Raw genomic sequence first — 19,586 nt, 5'->3', positions numbered from 1 at the left:
ATATATTGAATGTAACAAATTAAGAATGAATAATAGAAAGTAACATTAATTATATAAGATTCAGAGAGTAATGAACTGAAGATGAAGAATGAGACTAAATGTGTGTGTGTGTGTGTGTGTGTGTGTTTATAGCTGGTTATGACCCCAGGAGTCAAACCCATCGCAGTCTGCTGCTGTGCCTGCTCATGACCTCTTGTGACCTCTCAGATCAGACCAAGGGTTGGAAGACCACCAGAAAGATTGCGGTACAACCTGCTGACCGACCCGTATCAGAACACACTGAAGCTGTAGTAAACAAGACAAATTTAGGATTTTTACTCTGTTTTCTTCATTTTTATTTTGCAGGAGTTGATTTACAAAGAGTTCTTCTCTCAGGGTGATTTGGTGAGTTAATAAAAATTATTTTACAGTTATTTTACGATACCGGGCCACAAGGGGGCGCTAGACATGAAATATAATTATGCCATTATATTTATCATATTTAGAACCAGTAAAACAATTGAAAAGATCGCACATCCTTGTCATATATCTTTGGAAAGGTCTTGATGTGTAGAATACAACAAGCCATTAGTTTCTCTCCGAGAACAAACTACAGTGTGTATTACAGTCCAAAATGCACATGTATAATAAACAGATAAACTGAATTTGTCACATTTTGGTTGATTACTTCACGAATATACGCATGATATAGAAAATGACATATCACAACTTACAGTAGGTGTTTCTGAATTAAACAAGCCCACATTCAACGTAATATGATGTGTAGATCCTGAAATATTCTTCAGCGAGTGTCATGACGGCTATGGCGGCTAATCGCTAATCGCATCTGTATTGTAACGATTTCTCTTTGATCGATTCATTGAAACACATAGATGTGTTAAATTGTCATCATTGGATGTCTAGTGAAGTGGGCGGCTGTGGCTCAGGTGGTAGAGCGGGTTGGCTGCCAATCGCAGGGTTGGCGGTTCGAATCCCGGCCCACACGACTCCACATGCCGAAGTGTCCTTGGGCAAGACACTGAACCCCAAGTTGCTCCCAATGGTAGGCTAGCGCCTTGCATGGCAGCTCTGCCGCCATTGGTGTATGAATGTGTGTGTGAATGGGTGATTGGGACACAGTGTAAAGCGCTTTGGTAACATCTGAGGTTAGAAAAAAGCGCTATATAAGTGCAGACCATTTACCATTTAAAATCCAGCTCTATATTTATGTTTGCATTTATTGTTTCCAGTTATTTTAATGTTAAATAAAACACCCGAATACTTGCTTGGGGAGGTTTTTAGAAGGAACATTTTCCAAAAATGTCTTCAGGGTGTAAGGGGTTGAATAAATAAAAAAATCCCAGAATTTCAATGTGATTTCAGACTTTTGTAGTCCACTGTATATACACTACCATTTTTACCAAATTTGTTTATCTCATGACTTTTTAATCTATTTTTATTCCTCCCCTTTTTCTCCCCAATGTGTAACGCCCAATTCCCAATGCGCTCCAAGTCCTCGTGGTGGCGTAGTGACCCGCCTCAATCCGGGTAGTGGAGGACAAATCTCAGTTGCCTCTGCGTCTGAGACCGTCAATCCGCGCATCTTATCACGTGACTTGTTGAGTACGTTACCGTGGAGACGTAGCGTGTGTGGGGGCTTCGCGCTATTCTCCACGGCATCCACGCTCAACTCACCACACGCCCCACCGAGAGCGAGAACCACATTATAGCGACCACGAGGAGGTTACCCCATGTGACTCTACCCTCCCTAGCAACCGGGCCAATTTGGTTGCTAAGGAGACCTGACTGGAGTCACTCACCACACGCCCAACCGAGAGCGAGAACCACATTATAGCGACCACGAGGAGGTTACCCCATGTGACTCTACCCTCCCTAGCAACCGGGCCAATTTGTTTGCTAAGGAGACCTGGCTGGAGTCACTCAGCACGCCCTGAATTCAAACTCACGACTCCAGGCCTGATAGTCAGCGGCAATACTCGCTGAGAGGCCCAGACCCCCAACTTTTTAATCTAAAGTCTTCACAGCTGTCATGTCTTGGCATGATCTCTGCCAGTCTTTCACATTGCTGTTGGGCGACTTTATGCCACTCCAGGTGCAAAAATTCAAGCATCTCGGCTTTGTTTGATGGCTTGTGGCCATCCGTCTTCCTCTTGATCACAGAGGTTATCAATGGGGTTCAGGTCTGGAGATTGGGCTGACCATGACCGGGTCTTTACCCGGTGGTCCTCCATCCACACCTTGATTGACCCGCTGTGTGGCATGGAGCATTGTCCAGCTGGAGAAACCAATCCTGAGAGTTGGGGAACATTGTCAGAGCAGAAGGAAGCACGTTTTATTCCAGGATATCCTTGTATGTGGCTTGATTCGTGCATCCTTCACAAGCCTTGCTGAAGCACCCCCAGAGCATCTCCGATCCTCCCCCAGTCACTGTGGCTTGAAGGCCTCTCCAGCTCTTCGTCTAACATTAGACGACCAGCTGTTGGGCAAAGCTGACAACTGGACTCATTAGAGAAGATGACCTTACGGTCCAAACCTCTAGCTTTGCATGACTTCAGCGCTGCCCTTAGGAGCCTGTTTCGAACCGTCCTCGCCGTGCACTTCACCCCAGCTGCCATTTGTCATTCGTTTTGTAGGTCACTTGATGTCGTCCTACGGTTGTTGAGTGACATTCAAATGATTTGGTGGTAATCCCGGTCAATGGAGCGCCATTTTCGGAGTGTGCAAAGCTTTGATTGGTAGTGTATATCTTGTATATCTTGTGTGTTGAAAGGAAATAGCAAACTTGCTAAATCATATATTGGCTGTGTTCAGGAGAAGGCGATGGGAAACAGACCGAGTGAGATGATGGATCGGGAGAAAGCGTACATCCCTGAACTCCAGATCAGCTTCATGGAGCACATCGCCATGCCCATATACAAGTGAGACTATATACGACATCCATTACATGTCATGTGTATTTGCATGTGTTTACATATCATATGATATTTGAACGTCACTCTCTTGCGATGCTTCGTGAAGACAAACTCAAGACGTGAATTTTAATGGAGCTCTCGTGTTTTTGTTTTCCAGGCTCCTGCAGGAAATATTCCCACGCTCGGCGGAGCTGTACGAGCGAGTCGCCGCCAACCGCGAGCAGTGGGCCAAAGTTTCGCACAAGTTCACCATCCGTGGGTTGCCAAGCAACAACTCGCTGGACTTCCTGGACGAGGAGTTCGAGCTGCTTCAGTCTCAGGGCGCGTTCGAAGACGAAACGAACCGTGTGAACGGTTGCCTGGACGACGACTGTCAGAAGCACGACCAATGACACCGCTAGGGCTAGAGTTGCGCCTTGATAAAATTCGGTATTTGCCCACGATTCGTTGAGGAAAGGTAGATGGCCTCTTTGGCATCGCCGTGGAGACGGGTTTCATGAGGTGTCATTCTAAAGTCGATTAGTGCTGTTGTTCAGGAGAGAAAATATCATCATTGCTGAAAATTGCCCCATTGTGATGTCATAGTTCATATTTGATTAAACACCTAAACTACTAATTGTACTCAAAGTGATATATATATATATATATAAGTTGGCATGTATGAACGTCCAAATCTAAATGAATCAACTCTTTGGCTGGATAGAGGCTCCACATGTTTGAAATTAGTATTCTTAAAGGGACATTACCACATAATTTCAACTTAAATACTTGATGTTGTCCCAACGCAAATGCTTTTAAGTATAGCCGACTAGACACTTTTTTCACTTTTATTCATTTGTTTTCTTTGAATCTGTAACATTGAAATGTGTAAAAAATATATTTGCTTATATTGTCAAATTTCAACGGATGCAAAGAAAACAAATAAATAAAAAGTAAACAGTGGCTTGATTTGTCGTACACTAATTTTGTCCCTCAGATGTTAGTTGTCCAAAATGAACAAAATGTCTCCATTCAGCAATTCCCCCAAAAATAATTTAAAATGTCCCTCAAGCAATCTCAGCGGCCGTGCAGAGGGGTTACAAGCGATGACACGCGACTCCCCGGAGACATTCGACGTCATCCGCCACGATCCAGACACTCTCGTGCTGAGGAAACGTTTCGATGGCGTGTACATATAGTATCGTGTTTAAAGGGCTACGGGGGCCCGCAGAGGACTTTTTCATTCTCAGGATGGTGGAATGTGTGTGTCTAATGGATTTTGCCTTACAAATGTTTTCGTTGCCTTCCTGAGTGAACTTTAAAAGAGATATAAGGTATAAAAGAATTCAGCCTATCTATGTACAGTTCTAAAGCTACATGGATATATAGAAATATCTATTTCCTGTGTGTACGTGTGTGTTTGCACAGGTGTGACTGTTTGTGCATTTGCCAAAATCTGCTACGGAAGAGAAGACCAAGAGAGACATTTCTGTTTTATGAAAAATGTCGGGATGCCAGAATTAATACCCTATAATTCATTAGAAGCTTAACCTGCACTAGGGGAGTGTGAAAAAAGAAGAAAAATAAATGTCATATTTTACCTTAAAAGAAGTAAAAAAAAAAAAAAAGAAATTTCTTATATAATTATAATTTTTTTTTGTTTATATATTTTTCTTTATATATAATTTTTTAATATATATATAAAAAAATTATATATATATTTTTTTTCTTCATATATATTATAATTTTTTGTTTATATATATTTTTTTCATATATATATATATATATATTTTTTTTTTTTCTTTAGATATTATTTTTTATTGTATAAAACGTTTTTTATATATATTCTTTTTTTTCATATATATATGTGTGTGTGTGTGTGTTTTTTTTTTATTTTTTTTTTTTATAATTTTAATTATAAAAGTATAAAAAGTAATTTTACTCCCCAAATTCTCAATACAGTAATGAAAATTATCTCTATGCAAACATTTTTTTGGCATAAAATAATAAATAATTTCAGTGCATCAAATACTATTTAAATATAATATATACAATTTAAATATTAGGTTAAATGCAGGATATGAACTTATACATATATTAAATTCATTATTATTATTATTACATAAATGATATATATATATATAAAATATAAATCTTAATGGTCCCCCCAAAATAGGCTTCGTTTTCTTCAAAATCCATATATTTATTGTCTTTAGGGTGAAATATGTCCGGGCATGTATGACAGGTTTTGTGAGATTCGGCCGAGGGTAAATCATGCTGATTTTGGGCTGTAAAATAACTACTGAAGGTCTGATGTTTCAGAAATGCACCTCTCTTACCATCTGGACCATCATCAGAGCTGAAAGGAATATTCCGGGTCAGAATAAACCCATTGACTTCTATTGTGAGTGTCTCACTGGAACACACATCTGTGCTTTTTGAACTAAATTAATTTTTGTGTTTATCAAAATGTTTATGACACAAATGCTGTTGATTGAGATGAAGATATTGAATCCGGAATATTCCTTTAAGGCAAAACACACGAGCCTGAAATCCTTCACACCAAACCCCAAACGATCGGACCATGTGTTGAAATGAAGCCCAATCTTACATCTGATATTAAAATGCAGAACACATGTGATCATTGAGTGTTTCTGATGAATTCAAGGAAACTGTGCTGGATTTCTGGCTTGGGTTATTTTGCTACTGATTTCTACTGTATTTCATTGAACTTGAAATTCAATTTTAATGCTTTCTTGTTGAGTTTCCTCTTTCTGCAATGAATTTTAATTTGATAATTATTACAGATATGATGCTTTTGTTTTCTTGTGCAATAAGTGATTATTGCGTCGCCTCGTGATGTTCATAACATCCATTTCTAAAGGATTACTTTTACACACTGATTTCATGAATCTATTTTCTGGTATTTGTACATGTTTGTACCTGTAAGGTGACGGTAAATAACATTGTTTTCTTTTATTTGAAATAAAAACATTCATTTCTGATGTCCATATAAAGATTCATATTTGAAATGAAATAATGGTAAAGAATTATTCATTTAATGTGCAACACGGTTTTCTCCGAGTGGAAGGTGAAGAATAGAATTGGCGTTTCTAATTAATTCTACTGAAAGAAAAATGTGAATGTTTTTAAAAACCATTTTAAGGTTTCCATGGCGATCGATGAACACACTTGTGTAGATATTGTACAGGTTGGATTGTGCACGTTTGATATGTGCAGTGTTACAAACATAACTCCATTTTTCGTTTTGAAACATTCAACTCTTGATACCTCTTGCAATGTTGATTAAAACACTTGAAATGAACTTTAGTTAACAGGTTTATGAACGCACATTCTCTCTGATTAACTCACATGATATACAACATAAGTCTGTAAAGGGATCTGCAGACTGTGTACAATTATCGCCCCCTCAGAAAACAACCGTTATCGTTTAAAAATGTTAAATTCCCGCTCTTACGGTGATGCGTCACTACGGGGCGCTTGGATCAAACTAATAACAAGAAAGGGGGAGCGGGTATAACATCAGTACAACAACATTATTGTTTTCTTGTAATAATAATAATTATATATAAAAAAGACTTTCGTTCAAGGGAGAAACGCAACCGGTGTTTTAGGCATACACTCAAATAAAGCGAAACAGAGCGAACAAAACGAAGAACAATTAAATGAACCCCCTCAACTGTGTGCTGTAAAGTTCTGAGGTGCTCAGAAATAACAAGGAGGGGGGCGTGTCCTGAAAGATTGAAAACATACACACACAGACACACTAACCGTCAATGAAGAGGAAGATGAAGATATCCATGATAAAGCTGATCAGTGTCATGGGGAGTTCCAGCAGCATGAGGAAGATCCAATCCGCCCCGATCCCAGACGTGAAGAACCGCTGACAGTACAATAACCAGTCTTGACAGAAACTACAGTACCCATAATGCATCAGAATTCACCTGATGGACTCCATGAAGAGACAGAGGCCTCACAGCTGCTTCAGAATTCATGTTTGAGGTATGACAGTGTATAATTAATGTTAACATAATGTGAAAAATATCCTCATGTTAAGTTAATAAAATACATTCCTAAAGGGCACTCAGGGCAAATTATCCTGCCTACAATTGACTTCAATAGTCTTGTTCTGGAAGTAAAAATCTCATTCATTTATCCCATAGACTCATTTATTTTTCAACGATAACTAATAAACCTTTAAAGACAGACCTATCATGAGCTCTGACGTTGTTCATTGATGGTATATGCTTCTGTTAAATACAACCGTCTGCATTATCTCATTATTATTGTTTAAATACTACATTACCCATAGTGCATCAGTGAAAGCTCCACCAATCAGAGAACCGCAGCAAACGAAACCTGCGAAATGAGCTTCAGAGAGACCGCCCACTCCCATGATGCAATTAATCTACTTATATATTTGTACAAATCAGGATATTTTGCTATAAATGTAAAATATATTGTTTCTATACTTATAAACAACAATCTAAAATCAATAGTTTTAAATATTTCTATAATGTTATATTCAATGACATCATTCGCAATGCTTCATGGGATTGTAGTTTGTGCCATCATGAAACTCGATTAGTACACAGTCTTGTACCTTTGTCTTAATGTGCGATTTTAAAATCCTTTTTTTTGCCTCTAAACAAAGTTTGTGATGTTGTGATTCACATCGGAGCTGGTTGGTTTGGTTCATGGCGCACAACTCTCTTATGAAGGATTCAGATTCTGTCATTATTTACTCACCCTCATGCCATCCCAGATGTGTACGACTTTCTTTCTTCAACAGAACACAGATGAAGATTTTTATACATTTCATACAATGCAAGTGAATGATAGCCAGAACTTTGAAACTCCAAAAAGCTCATAAAGGCAGCAGAAAAGTAATCAATAAAACCCCAGTGGATTAATCCATGTCTTCAGAAGTGATCTAATGTGGATGAGAACAGACCAAAATATAACTCCTTTTTTCATTATAAACCTTGACATCAGCAGTGTCTTGGCGATCAGGATTTCAAGCTTCATTCCAATTCCTATAGCGCCATCTAGTGCTCTTCTCATGCGTCAAGCACTAGGAAGTGTAATCAAGCTTGACATCATGATTGTGCCGAGAGACTGCAATGACAAGATGTCCAGTGAAAAATGAGTTATATTTTGGTCTGTTCTGAAACTGATTGGATTGCTTCAGAAGACATGGATTAATCCACTGGAATCTTGTGGATTACTTTTATGCTACTTTTATGTGCTTTTTGGAGATTCAAAGTTCTGGTCACCATTCACTTGCATTGTATGGACCTACAGATCTGAAATATTCATCTAAAAATCTTCATTTGTGTTCTGCAGAAGAAAGAAAGTCAAACACATCTGAGATGAGGGAGAATAAATGATGAGACGTGTCGCCCCGCTCCTAAATACCGAATAGCTCCGTGCAGTTCAAATTGAATACAGTGGATTGATTTAGGTAAGGAGGAGGGTGAACATAAGGATGTTGTCATTGCGCGAGGTGAGAGAAACTGATCGGTGCAAAGTTAATTAATATATATATAAATGTATAACACGACGTTCAAGAATCAAATGCGGTTTAATAGCTTTAGCAAAGCTCAGTGTTATTCACAGCAAATATGAAGCAGCATACTGTCGTATCAGAGACTACATAAGCAGCAGGATGCATATTGTAAGATTGTTTTCAAGACATTGGCAGCTATATTAAATTAATAAAACTCGCTCATAGGGGTAGGAGGAGAGAGACCGATGCAAGTTATTTCCCTCCAGCAGCAGCAAGAGGCATATTAGTAGATGTCCACAACATTACAAGCCAAATAAAATAATAAAGTTCATTTGCATTGCAGAATAAGTGCTAATAAAGTTATGTCAAAGTCATCCCACGTGTCCCTCATTTACCTCTTAATTAAATATGTATGTTGGTTCTTTTCATTTAAAGCTGTGTAGAGAGTCCTGCAGATGCGTGGAGCCAGAGAATCTTGCCCAAAGTTTAGAGATTGCTGTCCGCACACTGAAACATTATCCAGACTCGTGAAGTCTTTCAAAAATGATCAAAACTCCATAGTGAGAAAAAGTGCTCAGAGCTCACAGAACACATGTGCTGAAACGTTTGCTCAGTTTTATCTGCACTTTGCACTTTTTTATCACTATGGAGTTTTTATATAATAAAGATCATTTTTGATAGACTTCACTAGTCTGGATAATTGTGCGGACGGCAATCTCAAAAATTTGGGGATATAAAATTAAAGCTGAATTTTCATTCTTAAGCTTTTGATGTTAAATAACATTATGACACTTATTTACTGTGCGTATCTGTGACCTTAAGCATTCAATGGTAAAACAAGTTTATAATTTGCTGGTTATGTGAGGATTTAAAAGGGAAATTAATGCACGATCGGAACATTTTGAAAAGCGAATGCATGAACATGCACAAGAACTTCAAGAAATGATTCAGTGTGTCTGATATCAACATGAGGGACAGATATGAGACGCACGCACATTAGAATCTCAGTTACAGGTACTGCACTAAAATAAATTAATTCTGCTCTGAACGTCACATTTGCTTATAATTAAGAGAAACTTTTTTTTAACGCTTTCTTTTTGTTTACATTTTGACCTTTATTTTAATTCAGTAATACACCGACATAATGATTTATGTATGTCAAGAAACTGTTTAAACCAATGAAATTTGAAGTGGGCGGGGCTACACGTTGACATCACGTGTAAAAGCAAAACCAAAAGTCTTCAACTCACCGGCTGACTGTTTCCTCCGGACATTATCACGAGACTTAAAGATATTTCACATCTCACGGTAACTTAATAATAATAATAATAATAATGAAGCCTATTTTTAAAGCAATAAACTCTTCCTGCAGATGTTTGGATATTAGTGATCAGATAAAGTATTGATAGTTTATATCACACTCAGTTTTTCACAGTGTGTCATTTTAAGATCGAGCACTACACGTCGATATTTTAAGCCGCACAAACTTTTATATTTGTAGAGTATTTTCAGTAGTCGCATATTTCTGAGAGATATCCATTCGTCTTTGTGTTTAATAGATTTTCACGACAGTCAGATCAAATGAACTCCATAAACAAGAACTAGATTATAATAAACCGGAAGTGTTGAACAGGCCCAAAACTGCTCGACGTCTTTACTTACACGATCGGACAGGAGATAAATCATTATGTTATCGGATGAGTGATTATAAGCAGAAGTCTGGTAGTTATTTTTGATCTTTTAATGCTGATTTAGAGAGTAAAGTATGATAGTGAAGCGGCTCTGAGTGTTGTTCTTTCTGTTTAGTGTCTTTTATCAGTGTAGTGAAAGTTTCAGTTCAGTATCTTGATGTTTTTGTGTGTTTGTGTTCTTCAAATGCAGGTCTGAAGATTATTATGAGATATATTGGAGAGAGCTGCTTCTAAAATGAGTCTCTATGAGGAGAGAGAGGATGGAGCTGTTCACCATCAGAGAGCAGCATCTCCAGAATCCAGCTGTGTGTTTATGAAGAGTAACAACTCCATGATTAAACCCCCTGATCTCAGTGATGGAGCAGTGACCTCTGACCCTGTGTGAGTATAAACATGATGCAGGTGATTTTATTGGTGCAAACCCGGATGAAACGAAAATATACACAAAGATATTTCGACTACCTTTTTTTTAGTATTCATCTCAAATCTATCAGAAACCTTTATGCTAAGATAATGCTAAGACTCACCACGACTATTGTATATAATGTAAACCAGTTTAACATTAACATGATACACTTATAGGAACAGTTCACCCAAAACTGAATATTCTCTCATTTACTCACACTCATGCTATCCAGATGTGTTTGACTGACTTTCTTCTGAAGAAAACAAATTTTAAAGATTTTTAAAAGAATATTTCAGCTCTGTAGGTTCATACAGTGCAAGTGAATGGCGACCAGAAATTTGAAGCTCAAAAAAATCACACAAAGGCAGCATAAAAGTAATCCATACAACTCCAGTGGTTTAATCCATGTCTTCTGATGATATATCATAGATGTGGGCGAGAAACTGAACAATATTTCAGTCCTTTTTTTTTATACCATAAATTGCCACTTTCACCTTCATGCATTGTATGGACCTACAGAGCTGAGAGAATTTCTGAAAATCTTCATTTATCATCTGAATTATTCTGTCTTTTATATGTATCACACACAGACAGAGAAACACATTTGTACCTCCAGAATTCAGCTGTGTGTCTGTGAAGAGTAACAACTCCATGCGTCAACCCCCTAATCTCAGTGATGGAGTGATCAGGTGAGATCATATCCAGTGTTGAAGAGACAATAAGAAAATTATATTAATATAAACAGCTGACAGAACTAAATAAATATCATCTGAAATATTCTATCTTTTATATGCCATTTTATTGCTCAACTGGACATGTCAACGGACATGATGCAACAAGATGGCTGCCTCAGTGTGTAGCTCTTCATTTCTTTTGTTATTTTTGTTTGTTTCTCCTGTGTTTTGTAATATTTTTCCAGTCAGTTTTACCAGGGACGAACTGCTGAACATTCAGCAGCATATACCAGACAACCTCTTCCCGGTTTTTGAATATTCATATGTTTTGCTGGACATTTTAGCCAGAGGCGCAGCTGTGTTCTTTAAACGCACTGAGACACAGGTGAGGGAGACAAGCTGGTGCTTTGGTCAAACTCTGTCGGCGCGGCTTTCAAACAGCACTGCCGAGCATTCATCTAGCGAATATCCGCTCTCTTTCTAACAAATGGATGAACTACATCACCTCACCCGTACAAACAAGGACTTTTCAACCTCTGCTGCCTTGTGCTTCACAGAAACCTGGCTGAGTGAAGCCATTCAAGACAGCGTGTTTCATCTGCTGGGCTTTCAGCTGTTCAGAGCAGATCACATTGCAGAGTTAACGGGGAAAACGAGAGGCGGTGGAACATGCTTTTACATCAATGATAGTTGGTGTACAGAGGTAACAACATTAAAGAGGATGTGCTGTCCTCATTTGGAAGCACTCTTTATAAACTGTAAGCCTTCTCGCCACGATAGTTTTCCTCGTTCATTCACCGAGTGTGTATATTGCACCAAACGCGTGTGTGAACACAGCGCTGCAACAGCTGACTGATCAAATCACAGACACAGAACAACAATACCCGGACTCAGTTATTATTATTATTGGGTATTTTAACAAAGCAAATCTCACATGTGAACTGCTCAAATACAAACGGCACATTACATGCCCCACCAGAAACAGGAACATACTGGATCATTGCTACACAACAATAAAGGATGCATATCGCTCTATCCCAAGAGCAGCTTTGGGACTTTCTGATCACTGTCCGTTGCATCTTCTTCCAAACTACTGGCATAAATTAAAATTAACCAAGCCAGTAGGAAGGACTGTAAAGAGCTGAACCTATGAAGCAGAGCTGGAACTTCAAGCCTGCTTCAATTGCACGGATTGGAGTGTTTTTGAGGCTGCAGGCACAGACCTAGACAAGCTCACAGATACTGTTACATCATACATCAGTTTCTGTGAGGATATGTGCATTTCTACTAGGACTTATTTAAAGTTCAACAATGACAAACCATGGTTTCCAGCAAAGCTCAGGCAGCTTCGTCAGGCCAAAGAGGATGCTTACAGGGGTGGGGATAAAGTCTTGTACAATCAGGCCAGGAACACATTGAATAAGGAAATCAGAGTGGATAAAAGAAGAAACTCTGAGAAGCTGGAAAACAATTTTTCAGCTAATGACCCTGCATCAGTGTTTAGTGGCATGAAACAGCTCACGAATTACAGTATTCCTACCCAAACCCTGTGGTGGACCAACAACTGGCTGATGACATGAATGTGTTCTTCTGCAGATTTGAAAGGCCCAATCTCACACTGACCTTCACTTCAAACAAACACCAACACCTCCTGCAATCCCCCTCCTCCCCCCTTCTGATGCTCAACCTGCACTTAAGATCTGTGATGATGATGTGAGCCGGGTCTTTCGGAAACAAAAGTTGTGGAAGGCTTCAGGCCAGATGGCTTCTCACCAGCGTTTCTTGGATCCTGCACTAACAGCTGGCCCCCATCTTCACACAGATCTTAAATAAATCACTGGGGCAGTGTGAAGTCCCATGCTGCTTCAAATGCTCAATCATTACTCTTGTCCCAAAGAAACCAAAAATCACAGGACTTAATGACTACAGACCTGTCGTCCTGATGTCTGTGGTCATAAAATCATTTGAGAGACTGGTGTTGGTCCCACCTGAAGGACATCACAGGACCCTTTCTAGATCCCCTTCAATTTGCTTATCGAGCAAACAGGTCTGTGGATGATGCAGTCAACATGGGATTGCATCATATCCTGCAACATCTGGACAGGCCAGGGACATACGCATGGATCCTTTTTGTGGTCTTCATTTCGGCTTTCAACACCATCATCCCAGCTTTTCTCCAGAATAAAATACACCAACTCTCTGTTCCCATGTCTATCTGTCATTGGATTACCAGCTTTCTGACAGACAGACAGGCAGCAGCTTGCGAGACAGGGGATATTCACTTCCAGCACCTGTACAATCAGCACTGGTGCCCCCCAGGGATTTGTGCTCTCCCCACTACTCTTCTCCCTGTACACCAATGACTGCATCATCAAGGACCCCTCCATCAAGCTCCTGAAGTTTGCAGACGGCACCACTGTCATCGGCCTCATCCGAGATGATGATGATAAGTCTGCATACAGAAGGGAGGTTGAACAGCTGGCAGTCTTGTGCAGTCAAAACAACATTGAGGTGAACATGCTCAAAATCAAGTCAAGTCAAGTCAAGTGGTTTTTATTGTCGTTTCAACCATATACAGTTAGTACAGTACACAGCAAAACGAGACAACGTTCCTCCAGGACCATGGTGCTACATAAAAACAACAAAGGACCAACATAGGACCACATGAGACTACACAACGAAATAAAATACCTATATAAACTACCTATATAAAGTGCACGTGCAAACATGTGCAAAAAGTACGGGACAGTACAACAAATTACTGACAATGAACAGGACAATAGACAGTGCAGCGCCGACCAGTACTCAGTAGTGCAAAAAGATGACAGTTTCTAAAATGTAAACATAACATACTATGAGATAATGTTCTATGCACATAGCAGTTATTGAGGTAGCAGACAGTTATAAAGTGACAGTAATTAAAGTGCAACTCAGGACACGTGTGTGTCAAACCAGTCTCTGAGTATTGAGGAGTCTGATGGGTTGGGGGAAGAAGCTGTTACACAGTCTGGCCGTGAGGGCCCGAATGCTTCGGTACCTCTTGCCAGACGGGAGGAGGGTAAAGAGTTTGTGTGAGGGGTGTGTGGGGTCGTCCACAATGCTGGTTGCTTTGCGGATACAGTGTTTTTTGTAAATGTCTTTGATGGAGGGAAGAGAGACCCCAATGATCTTCTCAGCTGTCCTCACTATCCTCTGCAGGGCTTTGCGGTCCGAAACGGTGCAAGTCCCAAACCAGGCAGTGATGCAGCTGCTCAGGATGCTCTCAATAGTCCCTCTATAGAATGTAGTGAGGATGGGGGTTGGGAGATGTGCTTTCCTCAGCCTTCGAAGAAAGTAGAGACGCTGCTGGGCTTTCTTGGTGATAGAGCTGGTGTTGAGGGACCAGGTGAGGTTCTCCGCCAGGTGAACACCAAGAAATTTGGTGCTCTTGACAATCTCCACAGAGGAGCCGTCGATGTTCAGCGGAGTGTGTTCACCTTGTGCTCTCCTAAAGTCAACAACCATCTCTTTTGTTTTGTCGACATTCAGGGACAGGTTGTTGGCTCTACACCAGTTCGTCAGCCGCTGCACCTCCTCTCTGTATGCTGACTCGTTGTTCTTGCTGATGAGACCCACCACGGTCGTGTCATCGGCGAACTTGATGATGTGATTCGAGCTGTGCATTGCTGCACAGTCGTGAGTCAGCAGAGTGAACAGCAGTGGACTGAGCACACAGCCCTGGGGGCCCCAGTGCTCAGTGTGGTGGTGGTGGAGATGCTGTTCCCGATCCGGACTGACTGAGGTCTCCCAGTCAGGAAGTCCAGGATCCAGTTGCAGAGGGAGGTGTCCAGGCCCAGCAGGTTCAGCTTTCCAATCAGGTGCTGGGGAATGATTGTGTTAAATGCTGAGCTGAAATCTATGAACAGCATTCGAACGTATGAGTCCTTATTGTCTAGGTGGGTGAGGGCCAGATGGAGGGTTGTGGTGATGGCATCGTCCGTTGAACGGTTTGAACGATACGCAAACTGCAGTGGGTCTAGTGAGGGGGGCAGCTGGGTCTTAATCTGCCTCATGACGAGCCTCTCGAAGCACTTCATGATGATGGGTGTAAGTGCGACGGGACGGTAGTCGTTGAGGCAGGACACTGAAGACTTCTTTGGCATGGGGATGATGGTGGTGGCCTTGAAGCACGTTGGAACAACGGCGCTGCTCAGAGAGATGTTGAAGATGTCGGTAAGAACATCTGCTAGCTGGTCTGCACATCCTCTGAGCACTCTGCCAGGAATGTTGTCTGGTCCAGCAGCCTTCCGTGGGTTGACTCTACGTAGAGTTTTCCTCACATCTGCCGTGGTAAGACAGAGCACCTGGTCGTTGGGAGGAGGGGTGGACTTCCTCGCCATCACGTCGTTCTGCACTTCAAACCGAGCGTAGAAGTCGTTCAGCGCATCTGGAAGGGAGGCATCTTTGTCACAGGCAACTGATGTTGTCCTGTAGTTGGTGATGGCCTGGATGCCCTGCCACATGCGCCGCGTGTCACCGCTGTCCTGGAAGTGACTGTGGATTCTCTGGGCGTGTGCGCGCTTTGCCTCTCTGATTGCCCGGGACAGTTTGGCCCTAGCTGTTCTTAGGGCTGCCTTATCGCCTGCTCTGAAGGCGGAGTCTCGGACCTCAGCAGCGTCGCACCTCCGCAGTCATCCACGGCTTCTGGTTGGAGCGTGTGGTGATGGTCTTGGAGAAAGTGACATCATCAATGCACTTGCTGATGTAGCTGGTCACTGATGCTGTGTATTCCTCCAAGTTGGTAGAATCGCCATATGTTGCAGCCTCCCTGAACATGTGCCAGTCAGTACACTCAAAACAGTCCTGAAGAGCAGAGATGGCTCCTGCTGGCCAGGTTTTCACCTGCTTCTGAAGCGGTTTTGTGCGTCTGACGAGCGGTCTGTATGATATTTATTATCATACAGACCGTAAATATTATACTATTATCATAGTATAATATTTAAATATTAGAGATTATTGTGGACTTTAGGAGGAACACCCCAACACTGACCCCCCTCACCATTATAAACAGCACTGTGGCAGTAGTGGAGTCATTCAGGTTCCTGGGCACTACCATCTCACATGACCTGAAGTGGGAGACCCACATTGACTCCATTGTGAAAAAGGCCCAACAGAGGTTGTACTTCATTCACCAGCAGAGGAAGTTCAAGCTGCCACAGGTGCTGCTGATTCAGTTTTACTCAGCAGTCATTGAGTCTGTCCTCTGCACTTCAATTCTGGTTTGGTTCAGCTATGAAATCAGACATCAGAAGACTACAAAGGACAGTTTGGACTGCTGAGAGGAAACATTGATCAAATAAGTTAACACTCCTCTTTGCTGGATGAGGAGTTTTTAACACTGTACAGGTGCGCTTAAATTGTGCAGTGCCAGAGGCAAGGATATTGCTCCAGGATCATCTCTCCTCGTAGTTTGGGTGCGAGTAAGAATGCAGGGAAGATTCACATTTGTACAGTCATGCTTAGCAAGCAGTGGTTGGTGTAGATTGTCTCAGTGCCTGCTGATCCAAAAATCTGTGGCAACATAGAACCATGGAGGTTCACCCCATAGGCTCTCTAGTGTACCTAACATTAGGAGAAAGAAAAAAGTTTTCTTGTTACAGTTTAGCAGGGGCGGAGTGGGGCACTAAAATCCACCGGGAAAATTCTTACCGCACCGGCCCACCACCGGCCCAACGCAACACCAACCCCCCCATATATCAATAACACAAACAATATGTATGTCAATTTAAAATACTAAATCTATTTTTTTTATCTGGATGAAGACCCAGATTATGCTATGTTTCTTGAATTCCTCCATCTGTTCTAACGCCAGCCAAGTCTAAGCATTTGGGAAGGATTTAACGGAAATATGAAACCTGATCACTAGACGGCACTAGACAAATGCACATTATTGACAAAAGTGTAGGTTTAAAGCTTTTATGGGTTTTCAATTAATAAACAGATGCTGAAATGTAACATCATATAGACATTGTCAATACAGGCCTAAACAGGCCTTTCAACTGCTATACATATCAATCTATACATTCATAATTTCCAGCCTTAAATATTAACATATTTTTTTGTATAAATCAAAGTAATAGCATTGTATACACATCGAAAGGAACTAAGGATAGTGCTAATGCAATACAACAAGCCAATCAACCACTGGAAAACCAGGCACTTTCAATACATTTGTAAGGAACTATAGATATTTAAATGCATTATATAGAAAAGGAAGTGTAGACAATGCTAACCTAATAACACAGGTAATTAAATAAATGGAAAATCAGGCACTTTGAATAAGGTTTGTAGAGAACTATTACAGTATATACATAGTTCCAAAGAGTTCCACAAACCATTTATCAGGGATTTTGAGTAGCCTGGGTTTATAGTGAACTATAGACCTCTGATTATATACAGAGATAATTGTCCTTCTCTTAGGGGCACAGAGAGTAGTGTCTTTACCTCAGAGGCACAGAGGAAGTGTCCTTCTCTCAGGGGCTCAGAGAGTAGTGTCTTTACCTCAGAGGCACAGAGGAAGTGCCCTTCTCTCAGGGGCACAGAGAGTAGTGTCTTTACCTCAGGGGCACAGAGGAAGTGTCCTTCTCTCAGGGGCTCAGAGAGTAGTGTCTTTACCTCAGAGGCACAGAGGAAGTGTCCTTCTCTCAGGGGCACAGAGAGTAGTGTCTTTACCTCAGGGGCACAGAGGAAGTGTCCTTCTCTCAGGGGCTCAGAGAGTAGTGTCTTTACCTCAGAGGCACAGAGGAAGTGTCCTTCTCTCAGGGGCTCAGAGAGTAGTGTCTTTACCTCAGAGGCACAGAGGAAGTGTCCTTCTCTCAGGGGCACAGAGAGTAGTGTCTTTACCTCAGGGGCACAGAGGAAGTGTCCTTCTCTCAGGGGCTCAGAGAGTAGTGTCTTTACCTCAGAGGCACAGAGGAAGTGTCCTTCTCTCAGGGGCACAGAGAGTAGTGTCTTTACCTCAGGGGCACAGAGGAAGTGTCCTTCTCTCAGGGGCTCAGAGAGTAGTGTCTTTACCTCAGAGGCACAGAGGAAGTGTCCTTCTCTCAGGGGCTCAGAGAGTAGTGTCTTTACCTCAGAGGCACAGAGGAAGTGTCCTTCTCTCAGGGGCACAGAGAGTAGTGTCTTTACCTCAGGGGCACAGAGGAAGTGTCCTTCTCTCAGGGGCTCAGAGAGTAGTGTCTTTACCTCAGAGGCACAGAGGAAGTGTCCTTCTCTCAGGGGCTCAGAGAGTAGTGTCTTTACCTCAGGGGCACAGAGGAAGTGTCCTTCTCTCAGGGGCTCAGAGAGTAGTGTCTTTACCTCAGGGGCACAGAGGAAGTGTCCTTCTCTCAGGGGCACAGAGAGTGGTGTCTTTACCTCAGGGGCACAGAGGAAGTGTCCTTCTCTCAGGGACACAGAGAGTGGTGTCTTTACCTCAGGGGCACAGAGGAAGTGTCATTCTCTCAGGGGCAGAGAGTAGAGTCCTCCTTCTGAGCTGGAGGTGGGAAGTAGGAGTTTTGGCCTGAAAAACACGAGCAGGGAAAAGGGTGGAGTGCCTTTCATTTTTATTACAGTATTTTGTAAGTCATAATATAATTGGTCAGCATAATTAATGGATACTTTAGTCATATTAAATTGTCATGAAAAAAAAAAAATCTTGACAAATGAAACATGTCCTACCTTAAAACATGAGCTGTCGTCTGAGAAGGTCACTGGTCTCTGCAACCTTGTTTATCACCCCATCAGTGTCCAAGGACGTCAGAATGTTTTTCTCTGTTGCCATGAGCATAAATGCTTCCAAGTGCTCTTGGCCGATAGTGCTCCTAAGTCTGTTCTTCACAAATTTAAGGGTAGAAAAACTTTTCTCACAGGCCACTTGAGTAGTGGATAATGTCAAAAGAAATTTGTAGGCCAGTCCAATTACATGGTATGAATTTGTCTGTAAATTGTATTGTGCCAAGAGAGGTAAACACAAATGGCACAATTCTTACACATAGAACAGTTAACATGGACCAATTCTGGCCTTTCTACATCGCATGGTTCTTCTTCATCACCATCCTCTGTGCCTTCAGGTGAATAATTTTCTCCTGAGGTCCGCACCTTGTACTCCTCTAGGGGGGACAGCTTTAGTCTTTCCCACTGTGTGGCTAGGCTTGCCAGCTCAGACTGTAAGGTACCAGTAGTGGCTCTGGCATCAAATTTCATTAAGCAACTGCTGAGGTTTTGCATTGCTGATCCTGGAAGTCCCTTATCCCTTACCTCAGGGAAGTTTTTTGGATCAAGGCAGGCAAAATCTGAGCAAAGCTTTGCACTCACAGCAAAGTGCTCATGGATACTTTGAGTGACAGTATCCATAATGACATTATGTATGGTCAC

General features: G+C 41.5%; 2 protein-coding genes across 2 annotated transcripts in view; both read left to right on the top strand.

The window, feature by feature from the left end:
* The window catches only part of LOC127631719 (cGMP-dependent 3',5'-cyclic phosphodiesterase-like), a gene marked incomplete at its 5' end in the record, with an annotated part of 52,962 nt that extends 48,459 nt beyond the window's left edge, over positions 1-4,503 (top strand). The window contains 4 exons of the mRNA XM_052109972.1: positions 133-245; positions 346-384; positions 2,812-2,918; positions 3,070-4,503. Of these exons, the coding sequence (XP_051965932.1) occupies positions 133-245; positions 346-384; positions 2,812-2,918; positions 3,070-3,304 (494 nt within the window). The remainder of the gene's footprint in view (positions 1-132; positions 246-345; positions 385-2,811; positions 2,919-3,069) is intronic.
* A 5,202-nt stretch (positions 4,504-9,705) lies between these two features.
* The window catches only part of LOC127631545 (NACHT, LRR and PYD domains-containing protein 3-like), a 191,355-nt gene continuing 181,474 nt past the window's right edge, over positions 9,706-19,586 (top strand). The window contains exon 1 of the mRNA XM_052109704.1: positions 9,706-9,729. The gene's annotated coding sequence lies outside the window, so the exon portion shown is untranslated. The remainder of the gene's footprint in view (positions 9,730-19,586) is intronic.

Source organism: Xyrauchen texanus, chromosome 38 (assembly GCF_025860055.1).
Source record: "Xyrauchen texanus isolate HMW12.3.18 chromosome 38, RBS_HiC_50CHRs, whole genome shotgun sequence".
Taxonomy (NCBI): Eukaryota; Metazoa; Chordata; class Actinopteri; order Cypriniformes; family Catostomidae; genus Xyrauchen; species Xyrauchen texanus.
This window is presented reverse-complemented; position numbering and strand designations above follow the sequence as displayed.